Raw genomic sequence first — 18,168 nt, 5'->3', positions numbered from 1 at the left:
GGAGGCCCAGTGCCAGCATTTGTCGGCACTGGAGTGATTTCACTTTTGTGAACCCTCTCCAATATGGGCACACCCTTTCTGAGATAAGGGGCCCTAAACTGTCACAATACTCCAAGTGAGGCCTCTCCAGTGCTTTATAAAACCTCATCATTACATCCTTGCTTTTATGTTCTAGACCTCTTGAAATTAATGCCAACATTGCATTTGCCTTCCTCACCACAGATTGATCCTGCAAATTAACCTTTAGGGAACCCAGCACAAAGACTCCCAAGTTCCTTTGTCTGCTTTATGGGCAATAGCCAGAATCTGGATTGCGAGGTGAGATTCTGAAAGTTGAGACCTTATTGAATGCGAAGCCTCTGTATTCAAGAAACCAAAGAAGTAGAGAAGGGCAGCACAGCCCAGGATGTTCCTGACAGAGATAACAATGTCAGGAGCGTGGAGGAAGGGTACAAGCTAAAGCTTAAAAAGCATACAGACAAGGCTTTCAGATGAGCTGAGGTAGTAACTGGCAAACTGTTGGAGAAATCAAAGACCTCAGGCAGCATCTGTGGAAGGCAAGATGGAGACCTTTCATATGTAGGAGAATAGATGGCAGTTTGCTGAGGTGGAGGCTATCGGGAGACATTAAGGATGAGCCTGCTTGGTGATGATACAGATCTGTGGTGGAAGCTCATCTTGATGGTGAATTTTCTGCTTTGGACTGAGACAAATGGAGGAGGAAAAGTTCTCAGCCACTTCCACAGCAGATCATCAGATAGACTGGAATCGGGTATGCTGAACCTTCGGACAAACTTCCAATTGCAGCTTAGTTCAATCGGTACCTGAATAAAACCTGACTGACTTACAGTACGTCAGTGATAATGGACCTGATTCTGATTCTGATTCACCAGGCATACCAGGGCAGACAAACCCAATGCAGTGAGAGGTGCAAGCTCCTGTGAACCAGACTTCCCTCATCCCCTCACCTGTAAAACTCGCAGGTCTGGTTCCCAAACATCACGTTGACAGAGCTGCCAGCACCAAGATGTTTGCCAGTGATCGTCACCATTGTCCCCCCAGACTCTGGACCTCGACTCGGGCTCAGGTCCTGCAGAGATGGCTTCTGTAGAAGGGAGGAGAGAAAATAGACATTTACATAGGAGAAGGACAGATAAAGGCTGATTAAAGATGAAATTACTTCTCAAGTTTGACCCAACTGATACTATAAGCAGTTCCTTTGCAGGATAAATCACTTAGATGATAACATAATCAAAGTTCTCCAGCTTACATTTATTAACTTTGCTTCTCTGCTCATCCCCAGGGTGATAAGTGGAATCTACATCTCTTTGAAGGCTTGAAAAGAATACCTTCAATCACTTGCCCTCTTTTTCATCCAGTTAACGTTCACTGGCAGGCATCGCAGCTTGAATAGATTCTGTTCTGTGGAACAGAGTTGGTTCAGGACTGCTTCCTAAAAGCACTGTCTCTTTGAATAATGAAAACCAATAAACAGATTTCCATAAATGCCCTGAGCAGCTGAGACAGAGTGGATTTAAACCCTTGTTGAACGTATAACTAACAAAATAGTCTCTGATGTGCAGTGGTTAAAAAGAACCACGTTCGCTCGACCATAAGGTCCCCAAATGATTGCATTTTACCCGAAAGTGATGTGATTAGGGACAGTATGGTAGCGTAGTAGTCAACACAACATTTTACAGTACAGCCGACCGGGGTTCCCTTCCCACTGCTGCCTGTAAGGAGTTTATATGTTCTCCCTGTGACCAAGTGGGTTTCTTCTGGGTGATCTGGTTTCCTCCCACAGTCCAAAGATGGGCTGGTTTGTAAGTTAATTGGTCATTGTGAATTGTCCTGTGATTAGACTAACATTAAATTGGAGGATTTCTGGGTGGCATGCCTCGAAGGGCCAGATGGTCCTACTCCACACTGGATCTGAGTAAAAAAAAATAAAATTATGAAAACAGAAAATTCCTGAAATATGCCACAGGTAGGGCTGCATGTGGGGGAAGGAGAAATGGGGACAAATTCAGGTCACTGGCCTTTTGTCAGAACTGGGATGGAGAGGGAAGAATCTTGTTCAGGTTCAGCGGGTTGGAAGAGGGTGATGTTTGTGACAGGTCACCCAATCTGTGAAGATCAAGTGATTTAGGTGATCACTCCGGGGACTCACGTGTATACACTGGAGAATCCTAACACGTAAACATCAACTTCTTGCAACCCTCTGATCCTTCATGAGATTCTTCTTTAGGTGATTAGGTGATCAGTCTGAGGATTCCCCTGTACATTCTCCAGAGCTGATCTTCAGCTTCCTGTTGCTTCCACGTTATTCACAAGACCATAAGAATATAAAACATAAATGTAGAATCAGGCTATTTGGTCCATTGAGTCTGCTCTGCCATTCTACCGTGGCTGATTTATTATCCCTCTCATCCACATGCTCCTGCCTTTCCCTGGATCCTTGGACACCCTTACTAATCAAGATCTCTGCTTTAAATATAACCAATAACTTTGGCTTCACAGTCCTTTGTGGCAATGAATTCCATAGACTCACTAACTTCTGGTTGAAGAAATTTCTACTCATCTCTGCAGTAAAAGTACCCCATCCCAGTCCCCCGTTGACCTATCATCTGTGACCTCCTGTCCTTACAAGCTCAAGAAACCACACCTCATCTTCAGCCCAGGCACAGATCAGCTTTCGGGGCTGGCTACTGAACTCTATAGGTCCAGACGACCGGATTTCTGTCTGTATCAGTCGCCTGTTGGTGATATTGGCTCAGCTTGCGCCTTCCTCATTTTCCTGGTTTCTGTCTCCCTTTGGAATCGGAGAGCATGACAGGCCTGACCTGCCGGGCACCTCTTCCTGCTCTGTATCTCACATCCCCGTCTACATCCTCCCTCTCCAACTACTTCCGTTCACTCACTGAGCAGATCACCCAGATTACATGGTCACCATTACTCTATCTCCCACTTTCACAAGCTTCTCTCCTCCCCTATTAGTCCTGGCTCTTCAATCTGAAATGTTAACTCTAACCTGCTGGTTATTTCAAACATTTTCTACTTTAATTTCAGATTTCCAAATCTGCAGTTATTTGGATTTACATTGGCAATGTGAATATTTTTAATTTGAACAAGTTCATGTTGACTTTACCAGGCTGAAATCACCCACTCCTTCCAATTCTATCGAAAGATGCTGCCAACAAACAATGGGAGCAAGGGTGACATCCGTCAGACAGTTCATGAACTATTTCTTTCCCTTCCTCTACTTCTTCCTTTTCTTTCAAATGTGGTTCCACAATCGTTGGAACCTGTGATTTACATTTTGGTGTCGAGTTTTTGGACACTTGAGCGACCTGGTGCTTTGCTGTCTCCGAGGGGGTTTGGGGAGGTTACAAGTGAACTGGCCGGCCTCGAGGTCTAGAAGCCTGGAGGTAGGGCTCAAGCCCACGATTGACTCTATTCTCACCAATCTCACTGATTAAGCATTGAGGAAGATTGAAATCATCTAGGATGAGAGTAGAAGGCAAGTGGGTCCCTCTCTTCCTCTCGCCTGCTGCTCCTGGTTTGTGTTTGAACCATCTCTCTCTCTCTCTCTCTCTCTCTCTCTCTCTCTCTCTCTCTAACTCTTTGCTACTGGAGGATGGTGCTGGTATCTTGGGTCTTGGACAAGGTTTCATCAACACAGTTTGTGGACTGTAGTTCATGTCAGGATGTATTTCTCGTTTCTGATTCTCCTTTTTTGGTGCTATTTAGTGTGATTTTTACTGGGGTGGTCTGGCTGTGTTGTCTGCAGATAATGAATGACACAGTGCTAGATTAAATTGAAGTGAAAATGTCTGGACTCTTTTGATGACTCTGTGGTTTGATTTTTTTTATATTCTGTGGTTGTTACTCATTTTTTTGTCATTTGCACAATTTGTTCTTTTTTTTTGCACGTTGAAAGTCTGATGTTTTTCTTTGAATGGATTCCAGGATTTTCTTTGTTTGGTGGCTGTCTACGAGAAGACGAGTCTCAGGTTTGTATACTGCAAACATACTCTGATAATATGTGAATCTTTAAATCTTTGAAGAGACTGAGGTCTTTTGATGAGTAGGGTGGAAGGAGATGTTATGAAGAATCAAAGTAAAAGAGTTGGGAGAAGGGAGATCATCTGGTTTTCCTCAATGTCACTTTTTGAAAGTGAAAATAAACTACTAATTCATGAAGACGCATACTCAGTGTTTTAGGAACAGCTTCTCCCCCTCCACTGTCAATGAACCAGCTCATGAATGCCACCTCTCCATACTTTTTGCTCTCTTTTTGCAATATTTATTTAATGTAATTTGTATAGCTATGGTGCCAAAGACTCGCAGAAATTCCTTGTAGCAGACATTTCTTCAGTGTTCATCAGAAGAGAAGATGTCTGCACACTTCAGTCAGACCAGACACTCAGAATAGCTAAACCTGTCACACTGGAAATCTCAGCCAACATCCACTCAACAAAACTTCACAATGCATTCAGAAAAGCACATAGCTTTTACACTAAACTTCCATTGAGACAAATCACAGTCTTCCCAGCCCTACAGAGATCATAGTTGTATGAACATCATAGCGTGGGATTGGGGAAAAATATCCAAGTCATTTGACATCCAAAAGCTGCAGAGCTCAGATTAACTGCAGAGTGTTTGTGTTCAGAGAATGCCGGGAGCCATAGCAAGACAAAGATGGCCCTATTCTACAAATGCTTCATTACGGAGGGAAACACACACACACACACACACACACACACACACACAGGGACCAAGAAATTCCATGGGAAACAGACAGAAAGGTACAGAAAAGTTGTTTTTAATTTATTCAATTTTTCAGACATGAAAGCTGCTGGCAACTTTCCATTGCAGAGTGTGTCGCAGACTAGGTAGGGACAGGAAGTTACCTTCCTCACAGATACCAGCGAACCTGCTGGTATTCTGCAACAAACCCGCACAACAACTTGAGTGAGGACAATCACAGAAAGATCTGATGATGCTGAAAAAGGAAATAAGAACAGGAAACAAGATGCTGCCAATGCTCAGTAGGACAAGCAGCATTTGTGGGAAGAGAAACAGAATTAATGTTTTAGGTTGAAGACTCTGCAGCTAATCTGAGAGAGAAAACAAGTGAGTCCAGGCTGATATGTGAACTCTGTTCCTCTCTCCCCAGATGTTGCATGACCTGCAGGGTGTTCTTAGCATTTCTGGTTTTAACTTCCCATTTCTACAATTGCAGGTTATGTTGAGTTTTCAAATTCCAAGAGTACATTATGCATTGTGCATGAGAGCTGAAACACCCATCTGTCTTCCACGGTTTCTGTACTGGGTTGCGTGAAAGAAATTCCCTGGGCCACTCTTGTCGCTGGGCTAACTCACCACAAAGGTGTACTGTTGCGCTGACTCCGTCATGAATCTTGGCTCACACTCGCCAACACACAGCTGGACGGGACCCGATTCCTTGAGAAGCCTTGCTTCCCCCATTTCACACACAATTCTGTCAAAGAAAATGCAGAATGAGAACACATTAAGAACACAGAACTAGAACATATGTCACCTCCCAGTGCTTGTGTGTGCATCTGCTGTTAAGGCTGTTTTCTAATTTTACACTGACATTTTCTACTGAAATAAATGAATGCTCCTTGGCAGAGAGTGCGACAGATTAAGCTGCTGTCAAAGCCTGCACCACGAACAAATTGTCCCCTACAGCAAGCAGCATGTAGTGAATTTCAATTACAAGCGGTAAAAAGATAACATGAGAATACAATATCGAGATTTAACTCTGGGAGACGGTGGGTGTGGCACAAAGCAATTTACTGCCACAGCCAGAATGTCTTCCACATTCTGTAATATTTCATCAGATCACGCAAAAGAACAACATTAGACTAGATGAAAGAGCTGTGACATTCAAATATACCTCCCTCTTCTTGCACCAATCACTTCAGTAGCAGATGATGAGATTGAGTCACAATGGTGTTGTATGTAGAACCACACTCAAATGGATTGCTTTAATGCGTTGAAATCAAGACCAGAAAACATAGGAGCAGAATTTGCTCACTGCATGGCTGATTTATCATCCCTCTCCAACCCCTTCTCCTGCTTTCTTCCTTTGATGTTCTTACTGATCAGGAACCCATCATACTCCACTTTAAATATACCCGATGACTTGGCCTCCATGTAGAAAGTTAAAATCACCATCTTGAAATAGTCTGTGATTTCTCTATAAATTTGTTCATCTACATAAGACCATAAGACCCTAGACATAGTAGCAGAATTATGCCATTTGGCCCATCGAGTCTACCTTGCCATGTCATCAATTTTCCTTCTCAGCCCCAATCTCCTGCCTTCAGCCCATCTCCCTTCATGCCCTGACCGATCAAGAATCTGTCAACCTCTGCCTTAAACAGACCCTATGACTTGTACTCCACAGCTGCCTGTGGCAACAAATTCCACAGATTCACCACCCTCTGGCTAAAGAACTTCCTCCTCATCACTGCCCTAAAGGAATGTACTTCTATTCTGAGGCTTGCTTCAGTCAATGAAGGCAAATAGATGCTATGCTCTCCAATCCACTTGTGTTGCCACTTTTCAGGAGCTGTGGATCCGCATCTCAAGATTCTGTATATTAACACTCATACCATGCCATTAACTGCATATTTTTTTCTGTACATTTGATCTTCCAAATACGGCACCCCATACTTGTCCAAAGTAAACTACATCTGCTATGCCTCCTCCCACATTTTCAGCTGGTCTATGTCTTGCTCTATCCTTCGACAATCTTCCTCGGCATCCACAACTCTGCCAACTTCTGTGCCGTTTCCAAACTTCCTAACGCGCTGCGTTATGTTTTGGCAATGAACAAGCAGAGGCTTTGAATCTAATGAAACAGAATTAAGGAATGTTTAGTAGCTGTTAATTTTCACACTTTGCTGGCTCTGGCCTGTGATGAGAAAATAACAGAACTTTTAGCCAACTCTGAAATCACTGCCGCATTGTGCTTCTATAACATCCGCCGAAACAGCTTTTTCAGGGATTGTGTACTCAATTGGAAACTGTCTTAAAGCACAAGTCTCATTAACATTGTAATGAGGCAACTTTTGGACAGCGTTGTGGAGGCCACGTGTGTACGTCTTGTTGCAGAGAACGCACTGAGGGAAAGGAGTAATCAGCTGTGGCCCGTATTGAACATGGAGCAGTTTAGTGGGAAGTCCTGTGGACAATACCTTCTGCTTCTCTAGAACAGGGGTTCCCAAAATGTTTGATGCCATGGACCCCTCCCATTAATGGGGCTGGGAACCTCTGTAGAACATGAAAGAGTACAGCACAGTACAGGTTATGCTGTTGTGCCCACCGATACAAATCTACTCCGCTATCAATCCAAGACCATAAGACATAGGAACAGTATTTGGCCTTTCAGCTCATTGAGTTTACTCCACTATTCCATTATCGCTGAATTACTTTCCATCTCAACCTAATTCTCCTACCTTCTCCCTGCAACCTTTGTCACTGGAAGCATGGAGACACCTGTGGGCTGCCCAACACAATCCTTGCTAATTTGATTTGATGCAAACTACACATTACACTTTATGTCACGACATACATGTGACAAGTAAAGCTTTATCTTTATAATCTTTGTTTCATCTGAAAACTTACGAACTCACCCTTCCACGTTATTATCCTTTATAAAAATCACAAAGGGCAGGAGTCCCAGAACTGATCTCTGTGGAACACCACTGGTCCCCAGTCTCCAGGAATACACTTCATCTGCTTCTACCCGCAGTAGACAGACCAATTCTGAATCCGCACGGCCAAGTTCCCATAGATCCCACGCCTCCTGACTTTCTGGAAGAGCTTACCATGGGGAACCTTGTCAGATGCCTTACTGAAATCCATACTGGCCACATCCACCACCCTGCTTTCTCCAGTTTGTTTACTCACGTCCCCAAGCAGACTCGTGAAGCATGACCTGCCCATCACTAAGCCATCACTAATCAGCCTGAGCTTCTCCAAGTGCTAGTAAATCCAGTCTCTGAGAATCCTCTCCACCCACACATTCAGTGATTCAGGCACAGCTTCTTCCCCTCCGCCATCCGATCTCTGAATGAACATTGAACCCATGAACACTACCTCACTACTTTCTTTATTTCTGTTTTCTTTGTGCTATTTATTTTAACCTATTTAATAAACATATTCAATTACTTACTATAATTCAGTTTTTCCACTATATTTATTTATGTGTCTCATTGAACAGCTGCCATAAAAAAGAATTTCACAACATATGCCGATGATAATAAACTTGATACTAAATCTGATTCTGAATAGTTTGCACAACACTGACACAAGACTCACGGGTCAATAATTCCCAGGGTTATCCCCATGATCCTTCTTGGATAATGGAACAATATTTGCCACCCTCCAATCCTTCTGCTCCATGTTTCCACTTATAACATCTGCCCTGAAATACTGCTGTTCCATTGCTTCCTCTTCCAGTCACTGTGTAAGCTTTGGTGTAATGTTGGGAGAGAAGTGACTTGTCTATCAGTGGACAAGCATACTTTGACAAGGTGTAAGAACAAGCCCTATCAATACAGCCAGCAGATGAGACATTACTCTCTCTATCACGGCTCACCTTGTCTAACGCAATGGACAGGCAGCATGGTAGTGCAGCAGTTAATGTAACACTTTACAGTGCCAGTTATAAGATCAGGGTTCAGTTCCCATTGCTGTCTGTAAGGAGTTTGTATGTTCTCTCCATAAATGTGTGGGTTTCCTCCCACATTCCAAAGATGTAAGGGTTAGGATTAGTGCCCTGTGAGCATGCTATGTTGGCTTCAGAGAGGGGCGGGGAGAATTCAGAGTTCTTATGTTTCTATTGTTCATTCTATAAAGTTTCTTGTTTTGTGGATGTCTGTGAAGAGGAAGAATTTCAAGTTATATACTGTAAATATACTCTGTTATTAAATTGAACCATTTGATTAGATTTTGACACATGCTGACTTCCCCCAGAACCTCCTTCGACCATGTTGGTCATTGACACAAAACAATACATTCCACTGTATGTCTCAATATAAAGCTAACACCAACTGGGTTACTTCAATAGGGTGAGTAACTACAAGTGAGTTTGTATTATTGGACAAGAATGATAAATTAATTTTGTTTATCTGGCAATTTCTACAGGTGGTATCAGACTACTTGTCCTGTAGCTATTACTGACAGACCAATATGCCTCATCTTTATTGTGGAGTTTGAAGATTTCAGACAAAGACTTGGCAAGGGTCCAGTACTTCACTAAACGTCAATGTGTGAGTGCTCCGATTGAGTGTTTAGTCTGGCTGTTACCTGCCAGCTTTAATTTCAAACAATAGAATAATTAATCTCAATTGCAAATAGCTTGTGTCAGACAGTGAAGCGTGGGGAGAAAATGCTGCAAGTAAGAAGCGTTGACAGAGTATCTGTTGAAAACACATGAATGGATGCTTTCTATTGTATTAGATTTATGGTACAGTACAATATAGTGCAGGCTTATCAGCCTTTAACCTAATCCAAGGTCAATCTAACCAGGGATTCCCAAAATGGGGCCACGGATTCCTAGCTTAATAGCATTGGTCCATGGCATAAAAAAGTTTGGGAACCCTGATCTAACCCTTCCTTCCTACATAGCCCTCAATTTTTCTTTCATCTATGTGTCTATCTAAGAGAGTTTTAAAGGTCCCTAATGCACCTGTATCTACCACCACCCTGGCAGTACGTTCCACACATGCACCACTCTCTGTCTAAAACCTACCCTGGAAATTCCACCTATACTTTCCTCCAAACACCTTAAAATTGTGCCCTCTCATATTAGCCATTTCCGCCCCAAAGAGAAAAGCTCCAGCCCACTCAACTTTTTCTCAAAAAAGACATTATCTCTAATCCAGAGAGAATCCTAGTAAATCTCCTCGGCACCCTCTCTAAAGCTTCCACATCCTTCCTATCATGAGGCGATGAGAACTGAACACAATATCAAAGTGTGGTCCAATCAGCATTTATCGAGTTGCAACTCTACCTCGTGGCTCTTGACCTCAATCCCCCAACTAATGAAGTCAACACACTGTATGTCTTCTTAACCAGCTTATCAACGTGCTTGGCAGTTTTGAGGGATCTATGGATGTTGACCCCAAGATCTCTCTGCTCCTTCATCCTGCTAAGAATCCTGCCATTAATCCTGTATTCTGCTTTCAATTTCAACTTTCCAGCATGAAAATACAAAAATCCAAAGTGCAAAGGGACTACAGGATTCCCGAAAGGGTTTAGTGGGTGGTGAGGAAGGCAAGTGCTTGTAATTCATTTCGAGAAGACTAGAATATAAAAGCAAGGATGTAATGTTGAGGCTTTAGAAGGCATTGTTAAGGTCTCACTTGGAGTACTGTGAGCAGTTTTAGACTCCTTATCTAAGAAAGGATGTGCTAAAATTGGAGATGCTTCAGAGGAATCGTTCTGGGAATGAATGGCTTATCATATGAGGATCTGTACTTCCTGGAATTCAGAAGAATGAGGATGGACCTCAATGAAAACTATCAAATATTGAAAAGCTTCGATGGAGTGGATATGGAAAGGCAGTTTCCAATGGTGGGGGAGTCTAAGACCAGAGGGCACAGCCTCAGAATAGAGCGACATCCATTTAGAATGGAGATGAGAAGGAATTTCTTTAGCCAGAGAGTGGTGAATCTGTGGAACTCCTTGCCACAGGCAGCTGTGGAGGCCAAGTCACTGGGTAAATTTAAGGCAGAGCTTGATAGATTCCTGATTGGTCAGGGCATGAAGGGATACGGGGAGAGGCAGAAGATTGGGACTGAGAGGGAAAATGGATCAGCCATGATGAAATGGCAGAGCAGACTCGATGGGCCAAATGGCCTAAATCTGCTCCTACACCTACTGGTTTTATGAATGACCCTGCTTCTGTGGATTGATTTCTTTTATAAAATCAGTTTTGAATAAAATATAGAGGATGAGAAGAATTAACTTGTGATGGGAGGGGGCAATTTGTCTCCGCACTAGTCAATGATAGTGATCAATTAGATGCACTGATCCAGCTTCGAGTTAAACCTCGCAAACACCTGGAATTAATGGAAAAATTAATTACAGAGCTAGACTAAAGCCTTACATAAATCAGTTCCCCCTGGATTTAACAGATGGCTCAATTTTCAGGTTAAAATAGCGAGCTGAGAAATCCCACACTAGCATTTTTGAATGTTTGTCTGCCAACAGTTTTCTATTTGAGAATATTTACATTGATCTTAACCCTTCTCTGAACTGAAAGGGTTAAAATGGACTTTCATGGATACAAACAGCTTACTTTGGGTAAGGTTTATTGAAATTCATTTCCGAATGAAGGATATTCAGAGCAGGGATCTACTCTCTACGTGAACATGCATCTCTTCCCTGTATACAAATTAGCTTTTTGACTGTGTTCCCCTCACCAAATCAGGATCCTTGTTTGTCTGTCTCAGCCTGCCTTTATGGCAACAGAACAGCAAAGTACAGTGGAGAGCTTGATATCTGATGTTAATCTACGCCAGCACCCCAATGTAATCAGCAGGGCATTCTAACTGGCTGCATCACTGATAGGTATGGGGGAAGGGGGCACTACTGCACAGGATCCAAGGAAGCTGCAGAGTTGTAAATTTAGTCAGCTCCATCATGAGCTCTGGCCTCTGTGTCCAGGACTTCATTAAGGAGCAATGCCTCAAAAAGGCATCATTAAGGACCCCCATTCCCCAGGTCATGCCTCTTCTCATTGCTACCATCAGGAAGGAAGTACAGGAGCCTGAAGACACACACTCGATGATTCAGGAACAGCTTCTTCCCCTCTGCCATCCAATTTCTGAATGGCCATTGAATCCTTGAACAATACTCCACTACTTCTTCACTTCCTGTTTTTTGAACTACATAGTTCATTTAATTATTTAATATATACAAATACTGAAATTCACAGTTTTCTTTTTCTCTATGTCATCATGTATTCCACTGTACTGCTGTCGCAAAGCTAACAAATTTTACGACATATGCCAGTGATACTAAATCTGATGTCAATTCTTACCAAATTAAGTTCCTTGTTTTTTTTAAGTTCAGTCAGGATCAATCTAATTCTCACTTACAGTCTGTGTGGCTGCTGGGACGACCTAACTCACTGCGAGGGATGGTTCTGGGTTTGTGTAACTCAGCTGCTCCACGAAAATCTGGAATCGGTAGGCAGTGAACTCAATTCCTCAATTCTGTTCATTGGAAATCCAACTATAGACAGGAACTTTATTACATCATTCACTGACCTGAATCCAAAGTTGGAGCAACTCAGAACTTCAGGCAATTGTAGAGGGATTAAGAGTTGATATTTCGGGCTGAGACCCCTCATTAGGACTGGAAGAAGCTAGGCAGAGAAGGTGGCAGGAGAGGAAGGACTATAACCTAGAAGGAGATAGGTGAAGCCAACTGGAGGGGAGGAGGTTGAATTGAGAAGCTTGGAGGTGATAGGTGGAGAAGGCAAAGGGCTGAAGAAGAAGGAATCTGAGGGGAGAGTGGACCATGGGAGAAAGGGAAGGAGGAAGCTTGCATTCGGCAACACACAGAAAATGCTGGAGGAACTTCACAGGTCAGGCAACTCACATGAAGGGAAATGAGTAGTCAACGTGTTGGTCTGAGACCCTTCATTAGACCATAAGACCATAAGCCAGTCCGCATTTCGTGTGTGCTGCTCCAGATTCCCAGTATCTGCATTCTTGTGTCTCCTGAATTAAGTAAGTAACTTGACTTTCCAGAATAAAATTTCAATGTGGATTGATCCACTAACAGCCTTGTCAAGTTCTAGCCCAATCCCCCATTTCCTCATTCCTTGAGGCCGAAAAAAAATCAGTGACTGAGTAGAAAAACCCTTTGGGTTGCAGGATTCTTAACTTTTGGAAACTAATCCCAAGATAATCATTCCCATTTCAGGTCAGCTCTACCTGCATGTTAACCAAGTGTTCAGTGAGTTCTTTCGATGCCGACCCTCGCTAACTACTGTGGTTCCTAGAGTTGCAAATCCCTCAAACATTGTAAAATATTTCATTATATATTCAGAGTCGGAATCTGGTTTATTATTATGGGCACTGGCATCAAGCTGGATAAGTCACCAGGACCGGACGCAATGTACCCCAGGCTACTGTGGGAGGCGAGGGAGGAGATTGCTGAGCCTCTGGCAATGATCTTTGAATCATCAATGGGGATGGGGGAGGTTCCAGAGAATTGGAGGGTTGCAGATGTTGCTCCCTTTTTACAAGAAAGGGAGTAGAGATAACCCAGGAAATTATAGACCAGTGAGTGTTATCTCAGTGGTTGGTAAGCTGATGGAGAAGATCCTGAGAAGCAGGATTTATGTACATTTGGAGAGGTGTAATATGATTAGGATTAGTCAGCATGGCTTTGTCAAAGGCAGGTTGTGCTTTATGAGTCTGATTGAATTTTTTGCATGGAGGTCAGTGAGCAGTGATGTGCCTCAGGGTCTGCTCAGGGAACCCTTCTCTTTGTGATTATTACAAGTGACCTGAATGAGGAAGTGGAGGGATGGGTTAGTAAATTTGCTGATGACACAAAGGTTGGGGGTGTTGTGGATAGTGTGGAGGGCTGTCAGAAGTTACAGCGGGACATCGATAGGATGCAAAACTGGGCTGAGAAGTGGCAGATGGAGTTCAACCCAGATAAGTGTGAAGTGGTTCATTTTGGTAGGTTAAATATGATGGCAGAATATAGTATTAATGGTAAGACTCTTGGCAGTGTGGAGGATCATAGGGATCTTGGGGTCCAAGTTCATAGGACACTCAAAGCAGCAGCACAGGTTGACTCTGTGGTTAAGAAGGCATACGATGTATTGGTCTTCATCAATCGTGGGACTGAGTTTAAGAGCTGAGAGGTAATGTTACAGTCAACTAGTGGAATGGTGCCACAGCAACAACCTGGCACTCAACATCAGTAAGACAAAAGAGCTGATTGTGGACTTCAGGAAGGGTAAGACGAAGGAACACATACCAATCTTCATAAAGGGATCAGCAGTAGAGAGAGAGTGAGCAGCTTCAATTTCCTGGGTGTCAAGATCTCTAAGGATCTAACCTGATCCCAACATATCGAGGTAGTTATAAAGAAAGCAAGTCAGTGGCTATACTTTATTAGGAGTTTGAAGAGATTTGGCATGTCAACAAATAAACTCAAAAGCTTCTATAGTTGTACCGTGGACAGCATCTGACAGGCTGCATCACTGTCTGGTATGGGGGGCTACTGCACAGGACTGAAAGAAGCTGCAGAGGATTGTAAGTTTAGTCGGCTCCATCTTGGGCACTAGCCTACAAAGGACCCAGGACATCTTTAGGGAGCAGTGTCTCAGAAAGGCAGCGTCCATTATTAAGGACCTCCAGCACCCAAGGCATGCCCTTTTCTCAGTGTTACCATCAGGTAGGAGGTACAGAAACCTGAAGGCACACACTCAGTGATTCAGGAACAGTTTCTTCCCCTCTGCCATCTGATTTCTGAATGGACGTTGAAGCTTTGGACACTACCTCACTTTTTTAAATAATATACAGTATTTCTGTTTTTGCATGTTTTTTAATATCTATTCAATATACGTAATTGATTTACTTGTTTACTTATTTTTATGTTTTATTTTATTTATTTATTTTTTCTCTCTGCTAGATTACGTATTGCATTGAGCAGCTGCTGCTAAGTTAACAAACTTCACGTCACATGCTGGTGATAATAAACCTGATTCTGATTCTGATATAGGACCCTGGTCAGACCCCACTTGGAGTACTGTGCTCAGATCTGGTCACCTCACTACAGGAAGGATGTGGAAACCATAGAAAGGGTGCGGAGGAGATTTACAAGAATGTTACCTGGATTGGGGAGCATAGGTTGAGTGAACTTGGCCTTTTCTCCTTGGAGCGATGGAGGATGAGAGGTGACCTGAGAGAGGTGTATAAGATAGTGAGAGGCATTGATCGTGTGGATAGTCAGAGGCTTATTCCCAGGGCTGAAATGGTTATCATGAGAAGGCACAGTTTTAAGGTGCTTGGAGGCAGGTATAAAGGAGATGTCAGAGGTAAGTTTTTTATGCAGAGAGTGGTGACAGTGGTGGAGGCGGAAACGAGAGGTCTTTTAAGAGACTCCTGGATAGGTACATGGAGCTCAGAGAAATAGAAGGCTATGAGTCACCCTAGGTAATTTCTAAGGTAAGTACATGATCAGCATGGCATTGTGGGCCAAAAGGCCTGTATTGTGCTGTAGGATTTCTATGTTTTCTATGTGTCGTGAAATTTGTTAACTTGGTATAAATGTAGAATTGCATGTTTGTACTTCGTTCACCAGCTCTCTGCCCAGTTGTTATCTGCTCCATCCCTTTTCAACTTAAGACTTTAAGACTAGAGGAGCTATTTGGCCCATTGAATCTGCTAGGCATTCCACTGTAGCTGAAACCCAATCTCCTGCCTTCTCCGCTTATACTTTGACACCCTTTAAATCAAGTACCTATTCATCATTCGCTTTAAGTGTACCCAATGACTTGGCCTCCACAGCTGTTTGTGGCAATGAATTCCACAGATTTACTACCCTCTTCACTAAAGAAATTCCTCTTCATCTCTGTTTTAAAGGGATGTTCCTCCATTCTGAGGCAGTACCCTCTTGCATCTTGACACCAACACCATAGGTAACATCCTCTCCACATTCACAATATCTAACTCCTTCAACTTTCGATAGATTTCAGTGAGATCCCGCCAGCCCTCAGTCATCTAAATTCTAGAGACTACATGCCCAAAGCCATAAAATGATCCTTTCATACCCTTTAATTCCTAGAACATTCCTGTGAACTTCCTCTGTATCCTCTCTAATGCCAGCACATCTTTTCTAAGATAAGGAGCCCAAAACTGTTCACAGTACTTCAAGTGTGGTCTGGCCAATGCCTTATAAAGCCTCAACTTATAGTTCCTCAAAACTTAATCTCATATCACATACACACAAAATGCTGGAGGAACTTGGGAGATCAGGCACCATCTGAAGAAATTAATAAATAGTTGATGTTTTGGGTTCTCACCCTTCTTCAAGACTGGAAGGGAAGTGGGGAGACACCAGAATCAAAAAGTTGGGGAGGGGAAGGAGGATAGCTAGGTGAAGCTAGGAGGATAGGAAAGGTAAAGGCCTGGAGAAGAAAGAATCTGATGGAAGAAGAGGACAGAAGAGGAGGTCATGGACTGACGTGTTGGAATGGGAATGAAAATTGGAATTAAGATATTTGGTCACCAGGAAGTTTCGCTTTTGGCAGATGGAGCTGAAGTGTTCAACGAAGTGCCCGATTTCTTTTTCCAGTAAAAAAAACTTACCTCCCCCTCCCCTCCTCATCTATTCCTCACCCTAGCCCCTTACCTCTTCTTACCTGCCTATCACCTCCTCCTGGACCTCTCCTCCGTCTCTTTCTCCCGTGGCCCTCTCTCCTCTTTTGTCAGATTACTTCTCCTTCAGCCATTTACCTTTCCCAGCCACCGGGCCTCACCTATCACCTTCTAGCTAACCTCCTTCCCCTCCCCCTACCATTGCATTCTGGCACCTTCCCCCTTCCTTTCCATTCCTGAAGAAGTGTCTCAGCCCAAAGCGTCAGCTGTTTATTAATGTGCGTAGATGCCGCCTGACCTGCTGAGTTCCTCCAGCATTTTGTGTGTGTTTTGGACTTCCAGCATCTACAGAATTTCTCATGTTTAATTCCCCTGGTTACTGCATCAGCATAAATACACCAGTTTCATTTTAGACCCCTATTTAACAGGCAAACAACTGGGAATGGGAGGAATAGAAAATAAAAACAGGAAAAGCTGGGAACATTTATTTTTCAGACAAGTCTAAGCAAAGAGTAGCATTACCAATTTTCATACCATCTGGTCACAGGCTTACCCTCTCGTTTGCTCTGCTCATTCACACTTTCTCTGCAACCTAAAACTTTTTTAGTTTCCTTTTATACTCTTCCCAGTTCTGAGGAAAGGTCACTGGCTATAAACATTGCCACTACGCATGCTGTTTGACCTGCTGAGTGTTTCTGAATTCCAAGGTCCAATGTCCCATTGATGGCAGGCTGCTGTATCACTGATCTCTGGCTGATGAAACACTCAGCTACACTCCTCCAGCCAAGGATAAATGGTTCTGATGCTCTGGTTTCCATTAACTGATTGTCTACTCTGAAAAAATCTTCAACCAGTGACCTTGTATTCTGTAGTTACCCTGAGGAAGTTCAGGAAAAATCCACTCATTGGTCATCTATCCTTGACGTTCAAAATCTTTCCGTTCAAACACCCATCCATAGAATTTGGAGCAGTTCCTCCAAAGGTTTGTTTTTTTACACCAGCATTTGGGTTCATGAGGAAAGACAGGGACTGATAGGAGGAGTCAGCATGGCTTTCTGCAGGTGAGATCATGCCTCACATATCTGAAGTTGGCTCAGACTAGAACTAGAGGTAATAGGTTTAGGGTAAAAGGTGAAACACTTATCAGCCATGATGAAATGCTGGAGCAGACTCAATGGGTCGAATGGCCTAATTCTGCTCCTATGTCTTGTGCTTAAGGGGAAATTGAGGGGGAATGTCTTGACTGAGGGTGGTGTGAGTGCAGAAGAAGCTGCCAGTGGAAGTGGTTCGATTTCAACGTTTAAGAGGAAAATGGGTAGATACATGGATGGGAGGGGTAGGGGGGCAATGGTCCAGGTGCAGGTTGATGGGACAAGTCAGAATAGTTCAGTATGGACTGGATGGGCCGAAGTACTTGCTTGTCTGCTTCAGTGCTCTACGGCTCTATCTGTTTCAAGTTTTTTGAGGAGGTAACTAAGAAAATCGATGAAGTGAGAGTGATAGTTGTGGTTTAATGGGATTTTAGTAAGACTTTTGATAAGGTCGCTTAAGATAAGCTGGTCCTGAGGGTAAACTGCTAGGTCTATGAAACTAGAAACTCAGGGGGATAGGGTAGTGAAGAAGGTGCTTACCCTTACTGACCTTCTTACTCACTCTGTGTATAAGAGTTGGGGGGTCAGGCAGCAGCTATACAAAACACTGGTTAGATCACACGTGGAATATTGTGCACAGTTCTGGGCAGCAAGCATTCGACTGAACGCAGGAGTGCTCGAGAGAG

The 18,168-nt window shown here is 43.3% G+C and overlaps 1 protein-coding gene across 2 annotated transcripts in view; it reads right to left on the bottom strand.

Moving 5' to 3' along the window:
- Nucleotides 1-18,168, bottom strand: part of LOC132380944 (plexin-A2-like) — a 570,948-nt gene that overhangs the window by 142,174 nt on the left and 410,606 nt on the right. For both annotated transcript variants that reach the window (XM_059949929.1, XM_059949928.1), the window contains exons 14-15: nucleotides 5,386-5,503; nucleotides 969-1,105 (exon numbers count right to left, since the gene is read on the bottom strand). In XM_059949929.1, coding sequence (XP_059805912.1) covers nucleotides 969-1,105; nucleotides 5,386-5,503 — 255 coding nt within the window. The remainder of the gene's footprint in view (nucleotides 1-968; nucleotides 1,106-5,385; nucleotides 5,504-18,168) is intronic.

Source organism: Hypanus sabinus, chromosome 25, assembly GCF_030144855.1.
Source record: "Hypanus sabinus isolate sHypSab1 chromosome 25, sHypSab1.hap1, whole genome shotgun sequence".
NCBI lineage: Eukaryota > Metazoa > Chordata > Chondrichthyes > Myliobatiformes > Dasyatidae > Hypanus > Hypanus sabinus.
The sequence above is the reverse complement of the archived record's forward strand: the minus strand, read 5'-3'. Positions and strand labels throughout refer to the sequence as shown.